We start from the raw sequence: 25527 nt of genomic DNA, 5'->3' as shown, positions 1-25527 counted from the left end.
TAACTTAGATCCTTACCTCGTATCATATGCAAAAATTATTTCAAAGTAGATCATAAAGTGAAATACAAGAGGTAAGCATAGGAGAAAATCTTTGTGATTTGGGGTTAGTCAAAGATTTCATAGATATGATATTAAAAGCACAAACGATGAGAGAAAAATAATTATAAATTGAATATTTAAAAAATGAAAAGACGTACATATATGAGGAGGAAATGTTTTTAAATAATTTATCTGATAAAAGATTTATATTTGAAATATATAAAGAACTCTTAAAACTTAATAATAAACCTATAATGAAAAAGAATATGAAAATGAATATATGTATGTGTATGTATGACTGGGCTATTATGCTGTACACCAGAAATTAACAAAACATTGTAAACTGACTATTCCTCAGTTAAAAAAGAAAAAAACTCAATAATAAGAAATAATACAAACAACCCAAAGGAAAAAATGTGGAAAAAATTTAAAAGCCATTTCATGAAAGAAGATGTATAAATAACAAATAAGTACATGAAAAGGTGTTCAGTATCATTAGTCATTAGGAAAATGCAAGGTAAAACCATTATAAGTTACTGTTGTACAGCCTCAAGAATGAATATCATCAGTCAGTGACCATACTAACTGTTGGGAAGGATGTGGAGACACTGGAACTCATACACCACTTGTAGGAGTGCAAGATGGTGTAACCTCTTTAGAAAATAGTTTTGAAAAAAAGTTAAGTATACATTTACTGTATAACCCAGAAATTCTCCTAGATATTTATCCAAAAGAAATGAAAACATAGTTCCCTTAAAGACTTATATTTGAATGTTCATAGCATCATTATTCACAATAGCGAATAACTGGGAGCAACACAAATGTTCATCAAGTAGTGAATGGATAGAGTGTACTAATATCTGTATAATAGAATACTACTCAGCTCTGAAAAGGAGTGAATTTCTGATATGTTCAACCATTATGATTGAACCTCAATAATACGATAAGTAAAAAAAACCTGATACAAAAAACTATGTATTGTATTATTTCATTGATAATTAAATTTCTAGAAAAGGTAACACTTAAGGCACAGAAAAGAGATCAGTGATGCCTGGAACTCAGGGTAGAAGCCAGAATCTGCAAACCAGCATGGGGGAAATTTATCAGGTACTGAAAGTGTTCCCAAACTAGATTGTGGTTATTGTTGCATAAATGTTTAAATTTACTAAAGATCACCAAATCATACACATATAATGGGTGAATTTTAAAGTATGTAATAAAACTGTAAAAAAAAACAAAAACCAAAGCTTATAAAATCCATTTTCAAAGATAAATGGCACACTCTGTGATACAAAACTTAAATCCCTTGTTCTCAATAGGCAGATAAGTGTGTGTGTTAGCAGTGACGGCTTCTCTCACCCTATTTCCTTCCAAGAAGACAATGAGGTTGGCAGTAGGATTAAATGGAGAATTACAGCTGTATATGCATAAAGCAATTTGTCCTTTGGCAGAGGGAAAGAAATCAGACTTTGCATTATGAATGGTGCCAGAACTGCCATTCTCAAAGAAGTACAGGTTAAAAACATACCAGAAAAACCCTGGGTCATTAGGAGAATTCCTGATGAACTTAGATTGGGGAGTTGGCAAACTAAGGACTGTGGCCAAACCCAGCCCTCAGACTTATTTGGTACGACCCATGAGCTAACAATGATGTTTACATTTAAAAACGATTATTTCTAAAAAGAAGCCACATAGCCAAAACTATTTAGTGTCTAATTCTTTACTGGAAAGTTTGCAGACCCCTGACTTAGAATGTTGTTATAGCCTGTATTAAAAACTGAACCAATAGAAGATACACACACATGTACATAAAATGTTTATTGTAAGGAATTGACTCACATGATTATAGAGGCTGACAAGAGACCCTACAGAGAGAGGTCCCTCATCCTTTCCACCATGTGAGGTGAGGACACAACCAGAAAGCAGGCCTGCCGTAGACACTGAATCTGCTGGTGCCTTGATCTTGGACTTCCCAGCATCCAGAGCTGCGAGGAATGTTTCCAGTTCAAGCCACCCAGACTGTGGGATTCCATTACAGCAGCCTAAATGGACTAGTCAGGAGCCTGCAAATAAAAGAGACCTAAAGATACAGCAACCATTGAGTTATGTTTACTTGTTAGTATCATGATCGAATTTAACAAAATGTTAAGTCTTTTGATATTTTGAGACAACTGGAAATTTAAACAGTTACTACATATGTGATCATGTAAGCAAACTTGTTCAGTTTGTTTGATATTGTGGTTATATTTTAAAAGAGGGCCTTATTTTCTAGAGATATACATAGAAATATGTATGGTTAAAATTATATGGTGTCTGGGATTTGCTTCAAAATAATACAGGAAGAAGGGGTAAGAAGACAGGAATACAAGTGAAATAAGACTGACATTGAGGCCATAATTATTGAGATTGGGGTCATGGGCTCATTGGAATTCACTTATACTCTACTGTCCATTTTTTGTAAGTTTTTTTTTTTTAAGAGAATGACATAGAGACATTTTCTGACCAAAAAAAAAGAGAAAGAATTCTTCAGGCCAATGGAACAAATTCAATATAGGGAGTAAGTAAGGGAAAAGCAAAGGCAGAGGAGAATTCAGAGCCCTTGGTATTTCCAGATTCAGTGACCAGAGGGTACATAATAAGAAATCAGGAAGACAAGAGTTTTTGAGTGGACTGTGGTGACTTACCAGATTTAACAGGAGGTATCTGAACACCTTGAATTCCTGTTCTTAAAAGTCACACATGTCTTTAAAGTGTCTTAAAACTGCCTTTCAGCTTACTGCTTTGTATGAGAACTTAAGTACACGCAACCAGCAGTTAGAAGAAGAGGTAAAAGACCTAGCAGACAAGAAAGAATCAGTTGCACATTGGGAAGCCCAAATCACAGAAATAATTCAGTGGTGAGTAATCTTTTAAATGTGTTTTTATGGGTGATTTTGGCCATGTGGTAAAGTTGGTATGAATTCCATTAGACTACTAACATGTTCTTTTTTTTCACTGAAGTATGGTTGACATACAATATTATATTAGTTTTAGGTGTACAACATAGTGATTCAACATTTTATATACATTATGGATTGATCACCATAAGTCTAGTAACTGTCATCATCCAAAGTTACTGCAGTATTATTGACTGTATACCCTATGTTAGATATTACATCCCTGTTGACTTATTTCTTTTATAGCGGGAAGTCTGTACCTTTTAATCCTCTTCACCTATTTCACCCAACCCCCCACCCCCTCCCCTCTGGTGGCCACTCATTTGTTCTCTGTGAGTCTGTTTCTGTTTTGTTTGTTTTTTTGGTTTTGTTTTGTTGTTGTTGTTTTGTTTTGTTTGTTTTTAGTTTCCACATACAGGTAAAACCATACAGTATTTGTCTTTCTTTGTCTGACGTGTAAGTAATAATGTACTCTGAGCTGTGGTAGATACTAAACCAACACCAGTTGAGGCCAATTAACCTGACCATTTAAATGTCAGTAGTTTTCTTCATTGCTACAGTGTAAGTGTTTTTGTACTCTTAAAAAAGATAGTCTTCCTCCATCCATATTTATTCTTTATACTATAGATTAGATGATTAAATGAAAAGATTGCAGTCACTTGTGGTTTGTGGTGTCCAAAGTTAAAGAATTTTAGAAGGAAACAACATCCCTCTGTACAAACTTTCTTAATATTTTCTAAATCCATTTTTCTTTAAAAGATAATAAAAATATATACATGTATGTAGGGCCTAAAAATATGTAACAATCACTAGAGTGGGCCTCTTCTTACAATGATTTTATTGCTTCTCTGTTTAGATTCTTTAGCTTGTCCTCCAAAACACTTTCCATCTGAGAGAAGAAAAAAATCTAAAGATCTTTTTAAAGGGCTTCTTTGAGATAAAGAGATAGGTGGGTAGGTAGATAAATTTAACACCTCAGGAGTTTAAATTCTAAAAGATGCTGTGGCAAGGCTCAAGATTTAAGCTTGTCTGCTGTATGCATCACAGATACATGTTGATTTACCTGAAATATACTTTCTTCATAGATATTCAATGGCCTGAATTTTATCTGTGAAAGCAACCAACCTGTACAAAGGCAGATAGTCTTCCCCAGGGTATATTAGAATACACTTTTGAACATTGCAAATTTCAACACTTTTCTTTTGTGCAATTACTGCTTTCTATATGCCAGTGTTTTTCATTTCTTTTGAGAATGGGACCTTCTGTGTAGATTTTTATATGCTGGCACTGCCCACCCACTAGTCTTCTCCTAGTTTTGGAGGAGATGTAACAAAATGTAGACTTTATCCTAAGAAATTCTAGAATGTAGAATTTGTCTCCTTGAATATAATTTGAAAATATTTCTATTTAAAAACATAATAGTTACATCAGCAAGGTAGCCTTAAGACAATAAGTAGAAACTGAGTTTCAGTAGACTTTAATCTTTCCTCTTTGTTATTTTATTGATCATTTTGGAAAACAAAAGAGCTTTATTACAATACAACCCTGATTTTTGCTGAATATTCTACTTTAAACTTTATAAATTTATTGTACTTCAGTTTTAAGAAGGGTGTGTTGTGTTTTCATAAGATAAAAGATAGAAACTAATTAATAAGAAATTTTAAAATTCTTTAGAAATCAAATGCATGTTTGTGTGTGGTTTATTGTTAGATTTAAAGTATTCTGTGGTTCCAGGGTTAAATTTTACTAAATTATCAGGTACACATAGTTTGGACTTTCCTAAACATGGCCAGCTTTAATCTGTAAATAACTGAACAGTAAACTATGTCCCAGTTGTTGACAGATAGTAATACTGTAATAGACCTTTAGAAAGAAGATATTTAAAAACATTTCTGTTAGTTTTCACTTATTTCTTTATGATGCTTTAACATATATCTCACTAAAGTTTTCTGTTTTACTTTGGTTCTTTACCTCTGTCTTTATATGCATATATTCTAGGGTCAGTGATGAAAAGGATGCACGAGGATATCTTCAGGCCTTAGCTTCTAAAATGACGGAAGAATTGGAAGCATTAAGAAATTCCAGCTTGGGTACACGAGCAACAGTAAGCTCTGCCATTTTACAAGGAGGCTTATTGTGTTATTAGGGAAAAGACTCAAAACACACTGTCAGAAATAGGCTTTGCAGACTTTAAGATTTTCATGAGAAATCATTCTAAGTCTTTTCCGTAGGAAATCATAATGCGCGGCTTTCTAACTGTAATTTGCATGGCTAGCCATTGTTAGTAATAACTATAAAAAGTTAATGTGTTTATACGTGCATCTACAATTATTTCTGAGTTTAATGAAAATTAATATATTTTCACAAGTAATGTTTCTATTTTATTCTGTAATTAAGGAAAGGTAATTCTTTCAGTTAGTTTCCAAATTCACTTATATTACTAAATTTAAATGTTAAAACTAAAATAGAGTGGAGCTAAAAATGCAGTTACATCCTCTCATAGGATATGCCCTGGAAAATGCGTCGTTTTGCAAAACTGGATATGTCAGCTCGATTGGAGTTACAGTCAGCTCTGGATGCAGAAATAAGAGCCAAACAGGCTATCCAAGAAGAACTGAATAAAGTTAAAGCATCTAACATCATAACAGAATGGTAAGATTGAATAATATTGTCCCTCTAGAGTGATTTCTAATTTGGTCCAGTATTTGGAGAGAAGTTACATATTTAGTTCCCTACCTACCACTTTTTTTTTAAGTGATGACCAGAGGAAAAATTATGAAAATTTGAAAATGAGTGGATGCTTTCAGGCCTTGTGTGCAGTGATGGTATTTTAACACAGCTTTGTTTCCATCTGACTCGTCCATAAAGTGGAATTAATAGTACTAATTAAATTTCTATTATTTCCTTTTCCCCTTATTTGTAAAATTTAGTTCATGCTCAAATTTTACTCCATTAAATCCGAAGTCCTCTCATGTTCAAGAATACCATATTAATATAAAAATGCAGCACAGAGTCAGAACAAATGATAGTCATCTGAAAATTCTGGGTTCTTACTATTTTTTTTTTTTTTTACAAATGAAGGTTCTAGTGATGGTAAATTTCATAATGGTATAGTGTATTTAAATTATATTTGTTTTTTATGTTCTTTTATGTTTAAAAAAAAAAAGGTATATCCTCCACAGTCTCCATGTGGATGAATACATTCCTTCCATTATCACAACAGTGGAACAGATTATACTCTGAATAAATAAATGATAAAGCAAAAATTGTAGCTGAATTGGGTATTAAAATGTTTTAAGAATAAGTCAGTATAGGTAATAATAGAGGAGCAATAGGAAGTTCATGTTACTAATCAAAATATAAATGAAAAAATCCATTCGGTGCTCAGCATACCTTACAAAGCTTACAAAGGCATTTAGTCATGAAAAAAATACAGTCCCCTAAACTCAGTTTTTAATGATATGAAGCCTTAGTCATTAAACTGCAATCATTAATGTTTTGATTTATGTCAGAGGCCAGATACCTGGCACCCCAGTTGAATTGTAAATTCTTGCTATAAACTATCCAATCGTAAAGTAAGTATGCTTTTCTTAAATGTGCTAGTGTGACATTGAAAATGGAAAAAAAAAACTTTCTGGAGAGTATAAATTGATCTCAACATAAGGAGCTACTACATGTCATTCTCTGTGTTATAATTTGGAATAAGTGTGATCTTTCTTCTTATATTTAAGACATATGAATTTACACATTTGTCTGCAAATTGGGAATATGAGTCAAACTGAAAATTATAAACTTACTTTTGTGATTGTCTATGAAAGAAATCTAACAGAATTCTAATATTAACCTTTGATTTTATGACATTTTTAAATTTAGTAATTTAGCTCAAGACCAGCAACTTTTTCTATAAAATAGTAAATACTTTTTGTAGGCCATATAGTCTCTGTCTACTCAAGTCTGCAGTTGTAGTGCAAAAAGCAGCCTCAGACAGCCTGTAAATGGGTGAGCCTGGCTGCATTGCAGTAAAACTTTATTTACGCAAGAGTAGATGACAGGCTGTATTTGTCCTTCCTGTAGTAGTTTGCAGTTTCCTAATTTATCATGACTGACACTTAAACCAAGTAAGTCCAGCTACATATATGATGGCTCACTAACCAACAATATAAATAATGTCATTTTTCCTTTTTTTCCCCTATTTAAGTAAACTAAAAGATTCAGAGAAGAAGAACTTGGAACTACTATCAGAAATCGAACAACTGATAAAGGACACTGAAGAGCTTAGATCTGAAAAGGGTATGGGAATGTGCTTTGCATCAATCAGGACTTAATGTTCTGTTATGAATACATTTTATTACACAAGAATCAGCTTATTGTGTAGGTAGAATTGTTCACATACACAATTCTGGCACTCATTTATGGATGTATATATGCATGTGATACACACATACATACACATAGTTGGTAGACAGGTCTCTTGAGTTTAACTTGATAAACATTTTTTAAAGATTTCATAATAGCAGAAAAACTCACTGTGCCATAAATTTGATGGTTTTTTCAGTGCCATGGACTATTTCTTGAACAATATTTTTGTGATTGGAAAAAATTATTTTATCATTTAGTTTTTTAAAGTCAGAATATTGTAGGTTTTTTGGGGGGGAGGATAATTAGGTTTATTTGTTTTTGGAGGAGGTACTAGGGGTTGAACGCATTCTAACACTTGAGGTCTGCCCTCCCCCAGGATAGTTGTTTTCCTAGTGGAAGGATCTCTTCTGTGCAGGTATTAGAACTTCATTTTCCTGACACCGTTCCTGACTGAATGCTAGGCTAAGTTAATCGGCTCAGTATTATGCTTATGTGCCTCCCTGTCATTTCCTAGTCCTGTGGCACACAGTAAAGTAAAGTTAGTTGGGTTGCCACATCTGCTTTTAAAATTGTGGAGGAAAGAGGATAATCACACAAAGAGTTGACTTGAAAAGCCATTAAAAGCAGTAGGTGTTCAATAAATTTTTGTTGATTGAATTTCCTAGTGAATAAGAAAGAAAGGAACCCAGAAAAAGTGAATTAGGAACTTAGATTAGGAGCACAAGGCATCATAGTAAAGTGAGAGTCAAGCTCAATATTCATATGTGGAGAGCATAAGGAGCTGCACTATTCAGTGAGTAGAGAAAAAAGAATATATAAGGCAAGGAGGACCTGTGGTCCTAAAGGCAATTTATATAGAAAAGAGCCCAAAGCAAAGTATGACTTAGTAAAACTCACCAAGTGGTATTGATTTCATCATTTTTAGAATAGATCTAAACTTGTGGAAGAAAAAACAAAGTTTATCACATTATATGTTAACCTATAGCTTTTATTGGGGTTTTGAACATTCCAGTATGATAAAATCTTGCTATATGTTGTAACATGTACTGTATGCTACACTACTTAAAACTATAATTGATACACTATACTACTTAAATAATACAACATAATATTGATATAATGAGGGCAAGGATTTTTTTTTCTGCTTTATTTACTGTCATATCCCCAGTATCTAGACAAAGTTTGGCAATTAAGAGGGTTTCAATAAGTATTTATTGATGAAATGAATTTCTGAACATACTGATTATCTGGCAACTGTGGTATACTATTAGAGAGTAATATGAAAGTGCACAAATGAGTTACCAGTTCCTAAGGATATGGAGATAAAAAATTTGTATTTCGTTTTTTTCTCCTATTTCTTCCCTAGTATTTATCATTATATGTGTATTTTAAGAATTATTTTGGAAATTATGCATTTAAAGTTAATATCATAGCCAAGAGATATGCATGACATTTTTAAAACTTCTCTGAGAAAAACTAGGGTTTGGTGTCTTCATTCTCCAACCCAGGTTCTTAGACAGATTTTAAAAATTTTACACAATTTCTGTCAATAAAACAATAAATGAAATCAGATTGAGGCCTTGGCAAAAGTTTTTTCATAATTAAATACATTAGTTTTATTGCTAAACTATTTTTTATAAAAGATTATTAATGTTAGTGCATATTATATGCTTGATTAGAGTATTTCAGAACAGAAATCTTGTTTGGTAATAAATGAATTACCTTAGAAAAATTAGACATAACCAGAGCCCTATTTTTAAAAATTTCTCAAATCTACCAGAAGATTTAATGTGCTTTTTGTGGTGTACTATACAGGAAAAGAAATTCAAGAACTCAAGTCTTAAGTCAAGAAGCAAGTATTTCAGGAAACTGATGTAATTTAACTGTTGAGTGATATTCCAAGAAATGCTAATGTATTTTAGTTTTTTAAATATGTGGAGTTAATAATATTGACTGCTTTTAAAATACGGTAATTTTCAGGCAGCCTTTAATAGATGCAGAAAGGAAAGGTTGTCCATGAAAATTAGTTTGAATTGTTCTAGTTTTAAAAAAAAGTTGCTGCTGTCTTCTAGGTATAGAGCACCAAGACTCACAGCATTCTTTCTTGGCATTTTTGAATACGCCTACCGATGCTCTGGATCAATTTGAAGTAAGTATTGAACTTTTCAAATACCCTCTGCGGTCAACGTAAAGTTTACTCTGTGATCTAAAGTTTATTTGCAATAAAACTGTTTTATTGCATCTCATATAAGAGGACCTAGAATCTTATATCAGCAAAAACGTATTAGGGAAGGAACACGTTCTGCAAGCTTATGAAAACTTTAATCACATTTGTATTTAAGAAAAATCTAAGAAAGATCTAAATAAGAGAGTCATTTTAGGGTTAATAGAAATCTCTTCTTTCGAGAAACAGTAGGTGCAGCACAAATCCTAACTTTAAATAATTGTGACACTTTTCTTTTTTCTCCAAAGCATAGAGCCACAATATTAACAAGTGAAAACATAAGGGCTCACAGTAGGGGAATGCTGGTTCTAGTCTCAAATCAATTCAATTTTTTAGACGCATACCAAAGGAATGCTTTTTGTTAAAGTATTCCATAATAATGGAATATTGATTGTATGACTCTGTCATTCTTTGGTTCTTAAATTCTTGGCTAGGAAAAAATATGTAATATAAAGAATATTTTTGTCTCCAAAAATTTAAGTTAGTGATTGTGTCTTTATCAACAAATAATCATATACCTCTGTGCAAGGCACTGTGCTAGGTGCTGGAGATACAGTAGGGACCAAATTGACAAGTACTGCCCCTCAAGAAGCTTACATTCTAGTGGGGACAATTAGAGGCAGAGATTCTGTTGTTTAACTTTTAGTTGTTACTTTCTAAAGTGCTTCCATTTAATTTGATTGTTAATGATTTGCCATGAGGTTCAGTTTATTACATTTTGGGCACAGTATATGAATTATATTTCATTACTTTGGGAAAGGGAAAAAGAATCATTCTTTAAAAAGTAATGAATTTCTAAGTCTCTTGAGAAACAATGACAGTGACTGCTTTTCTCATTTATTTATTTGAATTAATGTCATTTGCCTTTCAATTGTTTTACAAAATTTTTGATTTATTATTTGTTCTTATTAAATTGCTTCATCCATATTTTCTATTTTTTTATTGCTGTATTCGTTAAATAGGATTCCTTTTCTTCTTCCTCATCTTCACTGATTGATTTTTTGGATGACGTAAGTCTTTGATTTTCAAACCAATGCATCCTTCAGTAAAAGAGATCAGTGAATTGATATGAAGAATTTACCTAGTAATGCAGTCAGTTTTAGAAATATCACACTTGATAATATGTGAGCCAAAATGTGCTCCTTTTTATCTTAAATATGATAAAGTTATCATTATTAAACATAATAAAGTAAAAATGTACTTTTAAAATTGCGTTGGCCATCAGAGAATCTCTATATTTCCATTCGTTGCAATAATTCTGAAGACTGGAGTGCTTGTTTGATTATTGTCACTATATAGATATATTGATATAAATAATTGCTCATTTTTGTTTTTCACAGAAGTTTCTACTTCATATTTCCCTTTTCTTTTCAGCACTTTACTATTTAGTTTCTATGTTAGTTAAAAATAAACCTCTGGTGGTATAATCAGAAAAAGTGACAAGTTTTATTAAATCTTCCAGTAGATTTTATTGTAACACAATAATTGAGTACAAATCAATTTTTAATGCTGACAGAATTTCTCTTCTAATACGAGAAGTGATTTTAGTTAACATGTACACTATATGCACTATAAATTGACTGCATTATCATTTTCTCTCCTAAATTAATTCTATAGATTTAATAATTTAGAAGTTCCTAATGTATATCGTTCGTTCTCTTTAAAGAAAATACCTGACATATACATTCTCTCTAGTCTTCATTAAATGGCACAGTAATTCTTGTTGTAAAGCATTTTGTTATCCTGTTGAACATACTATCTTTCCAGAAATTGGGAAATAAAATGGTTCAAATGCAAATATTGTGCTTATAACTGTTTTGTAAACCAGGAGAATTCTTTAAATGTTTCATTTTTTTGTGTTTTGTTATATGTAATTCTTATATAAAGAAGAGTATTAAGCATACTTTTCTACTAAAGAAAACTCCTGATCTATAGTTTTGAAGTATTTTAAGTAATTTTTTTATTTCTTTGAAACATTTATACCAACGTATGCACCTTTTCACTCTAAATGGGCACTATTTTATTGTTCTTGAGACAAATAATTATTTTACTTAATTCCACAGTGTGATAAAGAGAGCACTCTCTTGATGTGTAACATTTGATATTATAATCTGCTGTACATTTTACTCTACTAAAATACTCAATATGGTATTTCCATACAGGTGACATTTACCTTAAAATGAATGAGAAGGAAATTTGAACAAATGTTTTAATTGTTCTTTCCACTAGAAAACCATTTTCACTTTTTTCTTTCTAACGAACTCTTCTCTGCATCCCCCTTTCTCCCAAAGGAATCATAGACTATAAAACACCAGAGTAGTTATTCATTTTGTCAGATAGATTAGCCTTTCTCAGCGGAAGCACCCCTCAGCACACTCCTGCCTCATCTCTGCTCTTCCGCCGCCACCCCGCTGTAGCGTCTGAGGTTCCCACTTTCACTTTTCCTCCAGGAGTATCCTTTCTTACACTTCTATTACTCAGCATGGATTTAGTTCAGACATGCTTCTAAATTGTGAAGCAGTACAAAGGAATTCCTATTATAAACGGGAACTAAGTTCACAAAGGCTGCCAAATCTTTATGATTCAGGCTCCAGCTCTTCAAGGGCATAGTTTTTCTCTCATTTGCTTCCTAAGCACTTTTCTCTCAATTTATTGCACTTCAGCAGTTAAGTTGACTCAAATCAAATCTGACTCTACCACTTTCTGGGTGTATAATTTGGAGCAAGTTATCTAACCTTTCTATGCCCCAGTTTGCTCATCTGACAAACAGGGATAATAATAGTACTAATCTCATATGGTTGTTTGAGAATTTAAAGAAACAATATGTGTAATGCCCTCAATAATATTGGTTATTATTTCCTTACTCTTATTGACCAGTTCCTCTCTGTTCCTGTGTTCTCTTTAGCTTCCTTTCTTGTCCAGGAATTCAGTTTCACTTAAGTGCTTTCCTAGACTTCACTACTCAGCCTTCCACTCACCATCAATATGGATCATTATAGTTTCCTCCGTTGAATCACATTACCATTGGAAAATGATTTTTACTCGTCAGGGCAAAGGCCAGCAGTAATTCTCCATTTAAAAAACAACAACTCTGTATTCTTAATTTATATTTGGAGGCATAAAACTCTTATTTCTCTTCATAGTTTATAATTATTACCATCATTCACAGTGTATCGTCCATTTCATCCTCCAGGTCATACTAGAATGGTGTTCTGAATAATGGTATTCAATCTTTGGCATGCTGGGTTCAGCATCCAAGATATTTAGTATAAAACTCAAGTTCTGTAGCTTTCTTTCTCCTAGGCATTTTGATTCGTAAGGAATAAAATAAATCTTGATTGTTCTTTGTGCCAAAACTAGTTAGATTGTTGTGCATGATGTTTATAATATGTGACAGCTGCCTATAGTAAGTAGATTAACTCTTAACTATCCTGTAGAACATATCCTCTGCTCATTCTTTTCTGTTTTCTATCTCATTACTGTAGAAAAGAAAAAGATTATGTTGAAGACCTAAAATTGAATTGCAGTTGGAATTTGTAGATATAGGAAGGCATAAGGTTAGTTTTAAGCAAAATTGCACAAATCAAGTTTTCCCTTGGTGTCCACACATCATTGACCTTCTCCATCTGCCCCTAGTAGCCTAATGCCCTCATACTGCCTGCCCAGTTCTTCAGAGTTTTACCACCAGTGTGTCCCCTCCTCCAAAGTTACCTTCTACTTTTTACCTCAACCCTCCCATACAGGCCTATTAAATCTATAATTCCTTTACTTAAAACAGTGCACCTAATCACTCTCCTACCCCTGATTTTTCCTCCATATATTTTGCCTATTAATTCAAAATTCAAATGAATGCTAGGATTTGGGGCAATATGAAAAGACATTTGGGGCAATGTGGGAAGACATTCGGGGCAAGATGCTTTCCTTTTAAGCTACACTGTTTGGACAACTCTTGGCAGAAGAGAAAGCATATGTGATACCAGTCCCTTCCTTCCCTCTGATTCAGGCAGAGCAGACTATGTTCTCAGCACTCTGCTTCTGTAAGCAGGAGAACTTAAGCATTTAGGCTTTTCTAAATGAAGGATAATAGACTTTTGAAGGAGAAAAGAACCTTAGGAAATCTTTAGTCCGGTGGTTTTAGTCATTATTTGCCACGACACTCCCACTAATAAAATAGATATGTTACTCTTCCATTAGTGAGAATGACTTTTTAGGGTTCTCAGTCTTTGGGGGACTAGGGAAGTGTTGATAAAGAGGTAATGTATAACATTCTTTAGGGCAGGTAAAAGGGGTTTTAGGAGAAACTGAGACCATTTTGATAAGTGATCTCTTGGGTAAGGTATTTGCATATGAGATTTTAAGACAGCAGTGGAACAGATACCAGGATCCCATCTGCTGTGGAAATTATTTCCTCTTTTACCCTCATCTTTCTTCTCACCCCCACATGCCCAATCTAGACTGCCTGTGATTACTGCATATTAGGCCCAGCTTCATCCTCCAGGTAACAGGTAGGGAGCAAATGGAGCACAGCAGCTTGGGTTTTCCCCCATCTGTTCCCTGCATTCCCATGGTAACAGATCTAGGGATCATCAGACCAAGCTTACAGGAACTTTCTCTTCTGTTCAGTTTATTTTTTTCTTTTCAAATGAACCCAAAAAATGCTTGACTTGACTGTATTAAAGGGAATACTAATTACAGTTATATAAATGAAGTAGTTGCTGTTTATATTTGATAAACATACTGTCATATATTAAATATATGCCAGGCAAGTTTTGAGTTTTATTAAATTACAATTCTATACTCTGTTCATTTAGCCTAAGTTCACAAAAATGGAAATTGTCCACTTATCTGGCAAATAAGAACGTATCAACTTGCTTTTTGGAGATTGTCTTACTCTAGTGTACTGAAGAAAGAGTAAATCAAGGAGTTAAAGCTCCAGGATGAAAAGGTCAGACATAAAGGAATAAAGATAGTACTTATAGTCCAACTGCCCAGGCCTCCTAATATTCTGTTCTTTTCTTGGATTCTGGTGTATTAAGAGAAGAACAGTCTGAGCATATTGGCAGGCTGAGTTCCACTCTTGGTTTTGGCCTCATATAAAATCTTAACTAAGGCTTCCCAGAACACTTACTATCAGTCCTGGCTCCTAACTTCCTTCATTCATCTCTTGTTTTTAACATTGTTCTCTCCCCTGGCTTCTTTCCTGTTGTCTCGTAACCAATCACAGAAATCTGAGGCTTGGCAGCATAGTTTTAGCTGTATCTGGGAAAAGTTCATTATACATGAGAATCAATGGAAGATGAAATTCTAAAATGTGCATTGTAAAGATTTTTTAATCCTATGACCAAAGCTAGGCCTAGATCCTTCTGAGTAATTATGGCATTCCTATAATTTCCTCCTTCAATTCCTGTTTTTTAAAACTTCCACATATTTAAGTACAACCTGACTTGAAACTCTCACATTTCAGAAGATTGTCATATATAGTCCTTCTCTAATTTAGGCAATATGTTATATTGTATATTATATATCATATTTTATAATATATTTGGTCAATCTAGAGGGAGCAAACCATAACTACATAGTCTTTTACCTCTTCAGTGTTTTATTAAATAAGACCTCTGAAATTCATTAATTGAACCTTAAAATCTATTAGCCAAATTATGTGTCCATAAGATAGCTTAACTTCTTTTGGTTTCTGTATATGTGCTTACTTCCATAATCAGCCTTAAAGTTCTGTGTGGCAATTTATAAACCTACGTTTAAAGCCATATTTTTAAATGGTATATGATTGAATGTTAAGAAAATGTACTGGTTTTCAGTGCTTGCTATGAAATCAATTTCAGTGTTTATAGAAAACCATGATGTGTTTGGGTGTGTGCAAGAGACTGTATCTGTGTTTTACTCTAATTGCACCATCAGGAAAGTGTAATTTGCCCTTTTCTACTGAAAACATAAAAAATAGTCTAATTTCTCAGTAGCCACTTGGGTAAGAACATTATTACAATGGTGATTTAGTATCTCCGTTAGCTTAGTGTTAAATGCCAGCTTAGACAGCGTGTTGTCCTTCATATACAAAAACAGTTTTGAGACACATTTTGACTTGCTTTTGGTATAGTGGTAGTATATTTACTTTGAGCTGTTCATTCTCTGTTTCATGGTTTTAACACATTCTAGACTTTTGTCGAGGAGTATGGATAGCCGAAAAGTAAGAGTTTTTCTATGTTAAATATTTTCATGCTTTTTATATGTGTGGTACTCTAGTGTGCAGAGTAGTAGATACTAAGATAAATTAGACATAGAAGTAGACCTCAAAATCCTTATCTTATTATTAAAAAATTAAATAGAGTTATATGAAGTATAAAATGATAAATGCCATAAGAAATATTTGGGTTAAATATTACGGAACTTCAGAAGGAATCATTCAATATTTATTAAGAATTTTTAAATTTACAAGCTTTACGCTAAGCATAATACAATATTTTCTACCCTTAAGTATCTGAGTCTTGTGGAAAAGAAGCATCTAAACAAGTAATTGTAACACCAATGAAGTACAATAGTAAAAGATATGGGCTGCATATCATGACAGTATAAAGGAGAAATTATGGAGTTTAGATTTAATCAGTCCCATGTGTAATAATTATTAAAAGGTTTAACAGAGAAAAAAGGTGACCAGCTTCATTTTGGACAAGTTAAGCTTGAGATGCCTGAGAGATATCCATGTGGAGATGTCTATTAGATACTTTTCTAGATAAGTCAGAAGTTTAAGGAAAAGGAGTGAACTGGCAATAGAAATTTGGAAATAATGAGCCTAGTTGAAAGTAAATCGAGATCTCCCAGCAAGAGATTGTGGCAGGAGAAAAGTAGTGAGTCAGAACAGAAACCTGGGGATCTCTCACATTGAGAAGGGGATGGACGAATAGGACTCCACAAAAGAGAAGTAGGAGCAATGGCCGCAGGAGGTGAAGTTAATCAGGAAAGTGTCATGTCACAAAAACTGAGGGAGCACGGATTTTTTAGGAGGGAATGGTCAGCAGCCTCAGGTACAGCCAAGATGTCTAGTACCATAGGACAAACAGGAAATGCTGATCCTACCAGCATTTCATTAGAGCAGTTCAAGCAGAAGCCAAATTGTACTGTATTGAGAAGTGAATTGAAACTCTTGGAAGTAAAGACTGATTATACCATTTTGGGAAGTCTGACTGAGAAGGTTTGAATTCCAGCTCCACCACTGTTTTGTGACCTGTTGCAGGTTAATCTGTTTCCTTCATGTTTAAATGGGGATCATAATACCTACCTTACAGGCTGTCTATGAGAATTAAAAGAGTTAATATATATAAAGCATTTTGAAAAGTACCTGTGTATATTTTACACATGACAAATGTTAGCTATTATCATTATTAAGGAGAAGACGGGAGAGATTAAATGTTAGCTAGCGGAAGGGTGGGGGATGGAATTGTTTGTTTGTTTGGTTTGGGAGAGTGTGGAGGGAGACAGATACTTCGTATTAATAACTGAAGGAATATAACCGGGTTTGAATCTGAGACTTTAGCCACTACCAGAAGACTGACTGGACTAAGGTGAACCTGTTTAGAAATCTGCAGACCTGCAGATCCTGGTTTGCTATTAACTCCTTGGGAGACCGTGTTCAAGTCACCTTCCATACCAGTTTCCTATAGAAAGAAAGAATAGTTCCTGTTTACCAATCTGCCAGAGTTTGGGACAGAGAAAACTGATAATCTTGAGTGATGTTTCCTATCCTTGAAGTTTTCTCTGAAATTTCTGTAAGTCCTGTAGACTCAGTTTATAAATTCCATCTTCTAGGTCCCCATAAAAATCTTGAACTTCCTCCTCTAGGTTCCCATACAATCTTTGTACATATCCTCATTATAGCATTTGTCACATTGTTTATGGCTTGATGTCTTCCCCACTAGTCTGTGAACTGCCATGCCCTCTTTTATCTGTTAAGTACCTGACTTATTGTAAACCCTCAGTAAATATCAGGTTGGATTGAATGTAGGAAATTGCCTGAATTGTACATATGGTTTATATTTGTGAGGCTCTATTGCTTGAGCATCACAAATTTCAAAAACTTGAAAAATATTTTTGTATAATTATTATCTACTATTGTTATTGTTACTCTTTCCTATTACTTAATTCTTTAATGTCAGAAAGGTGAAGGTGCCTCTTTTGATTTAGCCTAGTATCTAGTTAGGATGGACAGTATTGTTGAAGTAACTGTTTCAGAAGTATTGATTCACCATGAAGAATTCTAAAAGCCTAACTTAGCTCTTATCATTTAAAAGAATCATCTTTGAAAAGAGAATTTGGTAGATAAATGTCTGAAGCAAGACTAGTTAATTAAATATTTTATTAAACACTAACTAGCACTAAATCAGAATTGTTTAGATCCTTTTTGTGCTCCCGTATGGTTGCCACTACCAGCCTTTACAGAAAAAAAAATTGACCATAGCTTGATGGAGTATTATTTGGTGGGTCACTGCGCAAGGTCCAATGGAAATTTTGTTACCACTCTTAGACCTAGCCTGAGCAACTATTTCTTTACATTCCTATTTTCCAGTTTTTCCTGAAAATACATGTATTTTCAACCTATCAAAAAATGTCTTTATATGTCTGTTTATATATTTTGTCTGTTAATACAGTATTAGTCATTGAGAATCATGTGTGTAAGTTATTTGTAACGTAGTATTCTCCTTTCTTTGTTGAAGCGCTCTCCATCCTGTACTCCAGCTAGCAAAGGCAGACGTGTAAGAGACTATTGCACCTTGTGTGCCATTCCGATGCCCTCTACCCTCTTATCCTTTTTGCCTGTGGTTGCAGTACATGCTAATGTTTTGTGATGTATTATTACATTTATTGCATGCTTTGTGCTGCTGCTCCTGCTATTGCTATTCTGCTTTTCTGTATTTTCTTTCCTTTTCTTTTTCTTTTTTGGCTTTGGCCGCAAAGCTTTAGGAATGTTGATATAAATTTCTGTAACCAAACTACTGAAACTTTAAGGTATCTTTTTTTATTTTGATTGGGTAAAATTTTGATCCTAAAGTATACTTCCAAATTGGTCACGTACAAAGTAAATTAGTTTCTAAGTAACAGTCTGATGTAAGCAATTATGTAGAGAGTCTTAAAAATTTTAATTATGTAGAAAGAAAAATTGATAATTCATATTATGCAAAACTCAAAAAAGATTTGGGACAAGTTACTGACTCTAAGTTTATATAAATCAGTTCTGGAGAAATCTTTGATTTTTTTTATGTAGTTCAAAGTAATATGCCCAAATATCTTATATTTATAGATTTGAGGCAATGATGTTGGTAATAAGTCATTTATGGTCTAAGATATTGCCAAGATTTTTAAAATATTTATAGCATTCTCAATATATGTACTGACAACAAACTATAAATATCTTCGTATGCTAAGGCTCGGTCAGTGTTTCTCAGTCTTAAATGGGTCAGCCTGTATCCTGCAAGATTCTGATATGCCTAGAATGGGGAATCTATTTGTGAAAAGGTCTCAAATTTTTCTAAACCAGCCTCCACCCCAGCACCCATATACATACATACATTCAGACTCACTAGTTGAGAAGCAGTGGGCTAGCTGACACTCTTTGCTCTGGTTTTCATGTGCAGTGTAAGTAATAACATTTAAAAGGAGAATCTGTGATAGACACAGGTTTTAAATTTTCACTTGTCAGCTTCATGATCATTGATGTTAATCAACACCTTATATCCAGACTTCTTGGACTGGGAAAATTCTAAATCAGGGAACGAATGAGAAGCAGTAGAGTGACCCACTGCATACTGTGCTGTTATCTTTCTGGTGTGATGGAGAGTTGATTGTAAAATTAACATGATTAGCCCTAATATAGCACATATTTCCAAACTACTGTCTAAAAATGAATAAGCAATTCAGATACCGGTGGTATGGCCAGTAGAACCCCAACTTTCAACTGATACCTCATTAATTGATGAAGTTTATGAAAAGATTGCTGGTCAGCTGACTTACTGATTATTTTGACATTTGTAGAGAGTTAAAACCATTGAGTATTTGGATTTATCCAATCTGAGTATGTGTTAATTATATCATGTAACCTCATGAAGGGAAGACCAAAATGTTGTTGCCCAGTTATGTTAGGTTCAAATCATCAGGCTGTGAATTGACTACATTTTTAGCTCTGTTTTTGAATAAGATTATCGTTCACAGAGGTTTCGTTTTTCTGGTTCAGTTTATCGTAGATTAATCATGTCTCTTGCCTTGTAGACTTGTAGGGCTTTGGCCACCCAGGATATTTATATGAGTCTGAAACAAGGAAGACTTTCTGAGGGAAACAGCTGTTATAAGGCCTCTGCTCTTTAGTCTGTGTTATTCTAAATTATAAATGTATTTATTCTGTAGGATATAAACAAGCCACACTTAACCAGAGCCTTTTGACTTATAATTATATGTGATTTTTTTAATGCAGATGTGATAGGCTTGGTAATTTGCTTTCCAGGCTTCCTTTAATTTTTTTTATTTATTGAGTTATTGACAGATAAGCTACTGAAAAGTGGTAATGTTTATGAGGAAGATGATTGAAGAATTACCAATTTTTCAACAGTTAATAACAGAATAGTGAGGAACCTCACTAGTTCCTGGGAACATCCATATATTGAGTAGGACACAAATAGTTACCATTCCTAACAGTGGCCTTGAATCTAACAATGGCATACAATTTTATGTTACATAGTGTGTTTTTAGATAAGAAATATATAATACTGTCATAAATTTAAAATTCTCTAAGTGACTGTGAAATGTCATATAAGTTGAGGTATATATTTTTATTTCCAATGTGCTCTAAAGCCTCATTTAAAATTTGAATATTTATGTTCTTTATAAGTGGTGGTGTTTAATTAATTACAGTATAAGAAAGATTTGTTATTAATATTATTGTTAATGTCTGAATATGAGTGACTGTGGAAAGGTTCGTAGGGTTTTCACTAACAGTGAGAAATAATGAGTGTCTTTTAGATAATTCCTTTAGAGTTTAAAGCAGAGCTAACTTTCTTTTATGTTTTTTTAAGAAAATCTGTGAATTCTCCAAAGTAGGTATTCAAATCAGTAAATTGAAAATAAGGAGAAATTTTCATAAAAAGAAATGTATTATTTGTAACTAATAAGATTACATTTATTAGTCATAACCTTCAGTAACTTATGATTTGTTTTCAAATGATAAGATATATTTACTGTTGTCCAGATGATATAGTATAATACTGTTTTTTAGTCATAAGCTTAATTAACGAAAATAACTTTATCACTAAAAGTTTGAGTTTATAAAGTGTTTCTGAATATAAAAAAATTGGATTTCTTGCCACTTTGTTTCCAAAATACTTCTAGCTATAAAGAAAATTGATGGAAATTGGATTTTTTCTATTAGAGTTTTGTATTTACCAATACGAAACATGTTAGATGTAAGCTATTTTTTAATCTATATCAAGTCCATATCCAATCTTGGTATCTTTTTATTGTAAAACCAGTTTTCTTATACAGATGTTTTGCTACTTGCATTTGCTCAAATCTATAATTATTCTTAGAATAGAAAAGACCCGTGGAGACATATTCAAAATAAGTAATTTTGGTCTTTATTATTTATAGGAGGACCATACTGCATAATTTGAGAAATTCTTGATTAGTGGGTTATCTAAAAATCAAATCTGAGCCAGGGCAGGAGAAAAACTTCTATTTTACCATACTGCTCTAAAAATACATTTTGTGGCTCATTCAGTAGAGAAGTCCTAATAAACTCAGGAAATGCTATGGACTTTTTCTACATGATAATGTTATGCATTGTGGACAGAATGCTGATATTCAGTTTTTCTGCCTTTTTTTTCCCAAACAGTAGATCAGTAAGAAAAATGACATCATAGTAGATGTTTCTAATGCCTATTCATCAGAATAACTCCTTAAAGCATGTTTACTTAGAAGAATTAGTTAACCAAAAAATAGGAAAAAAAAGTCACATTTACATAAAGATGTTCCTTATTTTTCTCAGTAGATTGCTGTTTAGAAATATTAAATGAATTGCTTATACTATTTATTTAAGATTTGTTTCCAAGATCTTCCTTTGGATAATAACAAAATATAATATATGTCCAATTAATATTAGCTATTTATTGTTTTCATTATTATTTATTATTATTTCCATAATCTTAAACCCAATTATGAATTATAATATCTCTACTATTTATGTATGTCATATTTATTAGCTTTTCCTGAATTATTAATTCAAGTCTTTGCTTACATTTAATGCTATAATTTTTTATAACCCAAAGAATTTTCTAACTTCCTTGGCTTTAATGTAACAATGATTATATTTGCTTCAAAGGTAAAAATAACTAATATGCTATTAATCAATTGCTTTGCTGTCATATATCTGAATCATTGCCAGTTAATTATTAAAATTAATTTTAGGCTATCTGTAAATCCTGGCATATAGTCATTAAGTATTCTGAAAGTTTAGTAAAATTAATTATTTTTTAGTGGATAGAATAAACCATCAATTATAAATGCATTTGTAAGCATGTAATTATGGAGAAAATTAGTAACATCTTGAAAGCCATGGTCGTGTTGGTGATCATTAACACTTTGATGACGAAAATATGTTAAGTGCTATTGTATTTTTCTTGTTATTGGTAACCTCTTTTAAGATACTGTTAACACAGGTAGTAATCCAGAAAGGAAATAAAGTATTAGTCTATTAATCTAATTAGCTGTTAGCTTCTACTAGAATCTTCTAAAAGACCTGGAAATTTTTTTAAAGTTTGATATTCAAAACTTTTTTGCCATGAGTTTATTCATCTTTACCAAACTTTTGTGTCCTTGTCTTTATGAGAAACACACTTGGAAACTAAAGTGGTAATTTTTAAACTTCACTTATATATGCATGGGTTTTTTTAAATCTCAGTATCATTGTAAATGGCATAGTTCAACTCTTTAATATGGTCAGTTAATACCATCTCAAAATATTATTTTAATATTTCTTATTTTTAATTTTATTTAACAAAACTAACTTGATTTTGTTCAGTCTCTGGAATCTATTTTTGCTTTAAGAGCATAAAGCTCCAAAAAACTAGTGTGGGAATTTTCGTTATTCTGTTTGGCTACAATTAGGATGGTTTATTTTTTAAATTTAAATGTTTTATACTTCTAAATAACCAATTTTAACCTCCTTCAGCTAAGAAAAGCATTTAAAAGTTTATCCTCATTTCTGTTGTTTTCTTTCATTTTATTGATGAGTAAAAACTTGTTAGGAGAAAAAGATTTATAAAATGACAGTAATTCTTCAGAAGGGCCAGTGAAGTATGCACTAAAAGCCTCAGTCATTCTTTAAAAATCACTGATTTGTGTAATCACAGATTAAACTGTGGTAGTTTTTCTTTGCCAGTATCACATTGTCATAATGTCGCATTTTCGTAGGGTCATGAAACATGCTAGTAAATGTTTTGATGACCAACATGATTTTTAGAATTGGCGATTTTCTTGAGTAAACTTCCCATTAAAGTATGTATTGGCAAAATGGCTTTAAGGCAGTGTATTCTAATTTCAGCAAAAGAAAGTATACGAAACAATATGCTCAACTTCCATCAGCATGTCTTCACATGGCACCAAAAACGGGCCTGCTTTAAAATTTTAGCCAGTATTATTGGAAACAACAATCTCTTGCCTTTCCCATTGTTGAAGAGTTTTTGAAGTAGTTGGACCTAAAGGTACAAAGCCACTATATTAACTATATTAATTTTCTCCTGCCAGAAAATTTTCATGGTCTTGCTCACTGTCTTATTTTAAAATCTACTTCGACTAATACAGAACCAAATTGTTTCTGAATTCTATTACTTTTTTTTTTTTAACATAGCATTAGGCTTCACATAGGAACTTTTGATTTTATGCCTTTTAATTAAGCTATGGGTAAAAAGCTTTTGTATGACAAGTCAGAATCTTACATTTTCTTAAAATAACCCAATTTTGTACACATAGCAAATCCCGTACTTGGACACTTCTTTAAAACTTGATGAGATCATTAACTCTAGATTATTTGAGTCAGTTTTCAATTCTTATTAGTATAAAATATATCAATAATGCTTTGCTTATCAATTCCATTTTAACTGAACCCACTCCCCCTCGGACTTTTATTCAGCTTGCAATTTATATAATCTTAGGGAAACGAGAAGGAGATTTTTAGAAAATAAAAGACATTTCTGCCTTATTCTCAGTGTAGAGTCATATTTCAGATTAACAGTTTAGACCGTAAGCCTACTCCATGGCTCTCCTTCAGTGAAATTATAAACTGGGCAAAATTTGTCTTGGGTCCCATTTTCTTCTTTCTTTGGCTCTCCTATTCCTGATCAAAGTTTATTGTCAACCTCCATGATCACTAAATTGCTTTGAATACCTCTACTGTAGAGATGCCTTGATACCACAAAAAGAGTACTGAGTTTGGAGTCAAGAGACAGAATTCAGGCCTGGCTCTCCCATCTCATAAGGCATGCTAGTCTTATGAAATAAGCTACATCACACACAGAGAGCTGACATACAGCTGGTGTGTATCAGTTCAATAACTCCAGTTTTTTAAATATGAATTACTTCCCTAGCTGTTAGTACATAGGTGCTGCTCCAAGTCCCCTAGCTGCCCTTAATGAAACCGTTTCTCTCCCCACTTCTCTTGAATCCAGGAGCTGAAGGCTTAAAGCCTGACTGGTGTCCATGTTAGTCAGCCCCACTAAAGTCTTGCCTTGTGGTTAGCCAGATTACCTGCCCATGCCCACCACCCCAGGAGGCCACAGGTGGGCACCAGCAATGGGTTACTCCAGTGTTTGCTGGCCTACTAGCCAGTGCCTAAAACAGTAACCATAATAATAATAAAGAAAAACTTAAAAACATTTTAAGTTCATATTTAAAATTTTTAAGCTGATTGCTCCTTTTATTGATTTGTAAATCAATAAATGCTGATTTACAATTAATGCTAATCTAAGCATTGTTCTTGCTGTACAACATATTTGAAACAAATACCTTAACCTTTCCAAATTGCCTTCATTCCAGTTCGTTTAAAAAACCCAATCCTGATAATTTTGAAAATTGCCACACTGAATATATCATCAATCAGTGTGCTCCATAGGATCTGTTATGCTGAATTTTAATCCACAGCATTTTCAGTTTCTAAAAACACTAGGTTGAAAGGGTGCAACTGAATATAAATTCTGGTATTTCTACTGCTGCAAAATAAAAAGGGAATTTAATACAGTGACAAGAACTGATAGGTTAGTTTCTTTTACTTTGAACTTACGCTTGGTAGAGAACCAAATTTCATTCTTACTAAAGACAAAATTATCCCTATTAAGTACTCTGCATGTATTTCACAGGTCTGATTTATTTTGTATAATACAAGTAAAGAACATACAGTAGCTCAAAGTAAGAGCTCAAGGGTGAAGATTGTAGCATTTTGTTAACCATTGTTAACCTCTGTTTACATTAAAGCTAGTGATTATGCTTTTGTATAATGACACATCCCTAATGTGAATATTCAAATTACAGTTTATTATCCTCCTTTCTCAGGAAATGTTGTCGTGATCATGCCTTACAGAAATTTACTAAGAGCTGCACATTGTTTAAAAGTGATTTCTTGGGTTTCTGTTTTTCCTGACTTATTTTCCTAGACTGATCCCGTTGAGAACACATATGTACGGAATCCGAACGTCAAGTTTTACATCCAGTCGAGGTCCACATCTCCTTCCACATCTAGTGAAGCTGAGCCAGTTAAGGTGCCTCATTGGAGCAGTCTTGCTCCCCGACTTTTCACTTGTGTCAGGAAAGAGGGACTTGCAAAAACAAGTGAAATCTGATTTTCTTCTTTTAATCAGATGTATTGTGTAGTAAGTCACAGTATATTGGAGATCATTACATTTGATTGATAATATAGATAGGATT

The 25527-nt window shown here is 33.0% G+C and overlaps 1 protein-coding gene across 14 annotated transcripts in view; it reads left to right on the top strand.

The window, feature by feature from the left end:
* The window catches only part of CDC42BPA (CDC42 binding protein kinase alpha), a 239828-nt gene that overhangs the window by 169018 nt on the left and 45283 nt on the right, over positions 1-25527 (top strand). For 4 of the 14 annotated variants that reach the window (XM_045509461.2, XM_045509464.2, XM_045509463.2 and 1 more), the window contains 8 exons: positions 2812-2936; positions 4974-5079; positions 5479-5627; positions 7174-7265; positions 9407-9483; positions 10521-10568; positions 18282-18320; positions 25257-25361. In XM_045509461.2, the coding sequence (XP_045365417.1) occupies positions 2812-2936; positions 4974-5079; positions 5479-5627; positions 7174-7265; positions 9407-9483; positions 10521-10568; positions 18282-18320; positions 25257-25361 (741 nt within the window). The remainder of the gene's footprint in view (positions 1-2811; positions 2937-4973; positions 5080-5478; positions 5628-7173; positions 7266-9406; positions 9484-10520; positions 10569-18281; positions 18321-25256; positions 25362-25527) is intronic. The other 10 variants (XM_010973678.3, XM_010973704.3, XM_010973713.3 and 7 more) reach the window with 6 other exon arrangements.

Source organism: Camelus bactrianus, chromosome 23, assembly GCF_048773025.1.
Source record: "Camelus bactrianus isolate YW-2024 breed Bactrian camel chromosome 23, ASM4877302v1, whole genome shotgun sequence".
Taxonomy (NCBI): Eukaryota; Metazoa; Chordata; class Mammalia; order Artiodactyla; family Camelidae; genus Camelus; species Camelus bactrianus.
This window is presented reverse-complemented; position numbering and strand designations above follow the sequence as displayed.